General features: G+C 39.7%; 1 protein-coding gene across 1 annotated transcript; it reads right to left on the bottom strand.

The window, feature by feature from the left end:
* Window positions 1-246: 246 nt before the first annotated feature.
* Window positions 247-3385, bottom strand: LOC140353750 (growth arrest and DNA damage-inducible protein GADD45 alpha-like). The gene is made up of 4 exons (XM_072438465.1): window positions 3182-3385; window positions 2260-2361; window positions 1499-1706; window positions 247-930 (listed from the first exon to the last, which is right to left on the bottom strand). Exons 1-4 carry the CDS (start codon window positions 3370-3372, stop codon window positions 817-819), a joined length of 615 nt encoding a protein of 204 aa, XP_072294566.1. The 5' UTR covers window positions 3373-3385; the 3' UTR covers window positions 247-816.
* Between the last annotated feature and the right edge of the window lie 460 nt (window positions 3386-3845).

Genomic DNA, 3845 nt, shown 5'->3' with positions numbered 1-3845 from the left:
ACTATCCCGCCAAGTGATAATTACAAAAACATTAAAACCTGTCATGTGCACTCTAAATTCCTGAGGGAAGAGTGAAATGAGCACGTCAAGTTCATGTTTTTGGCATTTGTACATTTTCCAGAGTTCTCCCCGTCTTTCCTGGTACCGGGGCAGATGATCACTTTATGTACTAAGTGAGCACACCATGTAACTGGCTGAAGTTACACTGGCTGCAGTTACACTTTAAAAACAATGACAACAGAGAACTTGCACTCCGAACAAGTTGTTTTTATTGAATACAACTTAACAAAACAATGCATAAATCTATGAACTTTGAACAATAAATATGAATTTCATCTTGAACACATAAAAAAAACAAGACAGCCAAACATTGCATTGCCTTCAGAATAACTTTGAAAACATTCCCTTCTTAAGATCATCAAAGTGACTTAAATAATATAAATAAATATGTTGCACTTGTCTTGAAATAATTGCGTTAAGATCTGAGTGAATTGGTCCTTTCTGCGTTTCTTTCCACTCTTGCCCCCAACCACGTGCTTATCTGCCAACATGATTGAATTTCCGTTTGCTTTCTCGGCAAACTGCGTAGTCATCCTTTGGAAATCCTGGCGCTTCTGCTGAGTCATCCTTGCCTCAGCTCTGCCACGTTCAGTTTGCAGCTGGCTTCCTTGTGCTCTTTGGTTAGATTTTTTTCCCTGCTCGCTTCCCCGAGTTTGATCCATTGAGGGGCCCGAGGGAGTCCCAAGACAAGACATTAACACTTGTGCAGTTAATATCCGATTTTTTGCACACACAACAGTTTAAAATCCAGGGTTTTCATCGGTCAGGCAGGTTTATAACCGGCACCCATTGATCCAAGCAGCGGCTGTCTCTGCAGAATCTGTTGACTTTGCTCAATGCTGGGTCTTTCCATTGAGAAGATTGAGGGTTCTGCAAAAAATAAGACAGGAAAGAATGATGGTTAGTTAATGCTACAAAAGGAAACCTGCAACTGATAAAGCTTCACTCAGCAATGTATAGAATTCTTCACTGCTGACATGAATTAATTAAAACTGTAAAGTGCAGTTTTACTAGTACTATTCCATTAATTTAGATGAATCATAGTCTTTAATTAAAAGAGATATTGTTACAGATACTTTAAATTGAACTATAACATAAGTAGGTCATCATTTTACATCACAATATTGAGCTAAACCTTTGCTTACTATGTCCCCTTTAAGTTAACCTATAATTTAGTATGACACATAAGCCAATCCCGCACAAACTGTTGAAAGAGAAGGAGACAGCCACTTTTCCCTGATTTTTTTTTTTTTTTGCATACAAACTAAAGCAAATGCTAGCAACAACTCTTTTCAGCCCTTGCCAGGAACAAAGCCCTCACAGATACCTGGCTAAACAATAGTTGCCTTTCACAGCCTCGCGGGGTGTGAGCAATAGGAAGCCCTAAGTGGTTGGTAAAACAGTTTGTAAGCAGTTGTGAGTGACTAATGACACTTACTGTAACTAGAACACAGTGTAGATCCAAGTCTGCCGTGGGCTTCACCCCTCCGCCCAGAATCTCAGCCAGACGCTGCAAGTTGCTCACTCGCAGGATGTTGATGTAATTTTCGCAGCAGAACGCCTGGATCAGAGTGAAGTGAATCTGCAGAGCGACATCCTCCTCGTCGTCTGTGGCCAATAAGCAGAGAACCACGTTGTCTGGGTCACTGTTGGGATAAAAATAGAAACAACAATTGCTTACTTGTTCTTTCAATGCAATACACTTGATTTCTGTAGCACACTTTAGGGCAAGAAAGTTTGCACATAGTGACGAATAAAACAAAAAAACTACTTAAACCCATTATTTATCACTGCTTATTACAGTTTGAAGTTAAGCGTTACGTCAGTAGCAGCAGGTCATTTCCTTTTGGTCCTTGGGGGAGTCTTTAAGGTCAGACAATGCATAACATAATGGTTTGGTCTTTTTTTGGAGACTTACAATAAACTCTTTGTCTAGGATCTAGAATCTATTTTAGTGCAATAACATTATTATTCCAACCCTTTTTGAGGAAACTACTACTATACTGTTATTAATCATGGTTGTAGAAGATTGAAGATACATGTTTTTTTCAATTTTATCAATTTAGCTAACTTATAAGTGAGTTACCTTGATTGTAACTGTATGCAATTAATAATACAGTTCAATGCATTTTATGGACTCCTGTTTGCTTCAAACTAGGCAATTTAAAGGTTAGGTCCATTGTTCTATTGCAAACTTACGCATTGAGTGACTTGGCTGCCTCATAAACTCCCACAGTGATGCAACCTTGGGGCAATGCAGAGCTCAGGACCTCCTCCAGTGCAACAGCCACCGATTCCATACTGGAAAAAACACAACATATGTCAATCTGTGTCCACTTAAAAGGATGCCACTTTACCTAGGGCTGCAACTAACGAGTATATTAACATGGTCAACCAGTCAGCAATTCTTTTTCGATAAGTTAGCTGGTCAAACAATAATTTTTAATGCACACTTCGACTTTTTGAAATACCTTTTAACGAAATAAAGGTTGAACGATTTTTTTTTCATAATTTTGCTGTCCTTGTGATAAAATACATTTTTGCATTTGCTCTTTAAGAGTCTGCATAGTCCAAATTAACTATTACGATTATCAAAATACGATTAGTTTGATAATTAGATACAATTATTCCGAATAATTGCTGCAGGCCTAAATTTTCACTAAATCATTAGTTTGCAAATTAGCTATTTAAGACAAATAAGCAGAAATAATATTATGTAAAGTTGCAATACTTATAAAAATTAAATACTTGTGGCGAGGAATGCTTTTTGGAAGAGAAGAAAACCTAGGAAGCACGCATTTTGGCAAGTTTTTCCTCAAGTTCGACGACGAAAAAGTAAAAACGCTAGCAAAACCCTGAGCTAATGCCGGTTAGCATTAGCATGTTCGTGACGCACTGACGTCGGCTGGACCGTGCACTTGTCTGAGCATGTCCCACACGGTGATGATGACATTGCACCGGAAAGCACCGAGGAATAAAACCACCACTTAAATCCACATTAGTAAAGCAAATTATTCAAAATCATGCATTGTTTTAAAAAAATAAATTTAAAAAGTGCGTAAAATTTCTAGCATATTTTTACGCACGGTGCTGCAAAAAAAGAAAATAAAAGTAAGCTAACCTGTCCGATGAGTTTTCCCCACTGTTTTCCTCAAAAGTCATATTGCACATCCGTAAAGACGCGTAAGATCCAACAAAATCCAGAGCGGAGCTGTGCGTAAACGGTCCGTAAACGGTGCGTCCTTGTCTGCGCGCTGCCGGGATCTGTTCTGTGACCGTTACCGCTTCGTGCACCGCTTGTATCTGCAGCATACGCACATTGACACAGACGGATCAGCCCAGCAGGACGAGAGAGGAGCCGCCCCCAATGCCACGGGACATTTACACGCGCTGCTCCCAGTGGCCTCGCGGTAATACTACAGTAACAACACTGCTCTAGCCGTGCTACGGACACTGCTGCGACCCCGTGTGGTTCCGGCTGCACACTCTGGTGACCTCGGCTGCGAGGAGAGGAAAACAAAAAAGCTGGGGCCAGTTCAGGTCACGAGTACTGCACTGCACGGCTTGTCTCATCAAGGCAAGGCAAGGCAAGGCAAGTTTATTTGTAGAGCACATTTCATACACAAGGCAATTCAAAGTGCTTCACAGCAGGTAAAATGCATTCAAATCACAAAGAAATTACAGAAACAGAAATACAATACAATTAACTAAATTAAAAATTATCAATCCAACTGATTTTCTAAACTAATAAAATCACAAACAAAAGAGAAGAGTGCAAAGAAAAA

This window comes from Eucyclogobius newberryi, unplaced genomic scaffold (assembly GCF_026437365.1).
Source record: "Eucyclogobius newberryi isolate DKJ021-1_F unplaced genomic scaffold, fEucNew1.0.hap1 SCAF_9, whole genome shotgun sequence".
NCBI lineage: Eukaryota > Metazoa > Chordata > Actinopteri > Gobiiformes > Gobiidae > Eucyclogobius > Eucyclogobius newberryi.
This window is presented reverse-complemented; position numbering and strand designations above follow the sequence as displayed.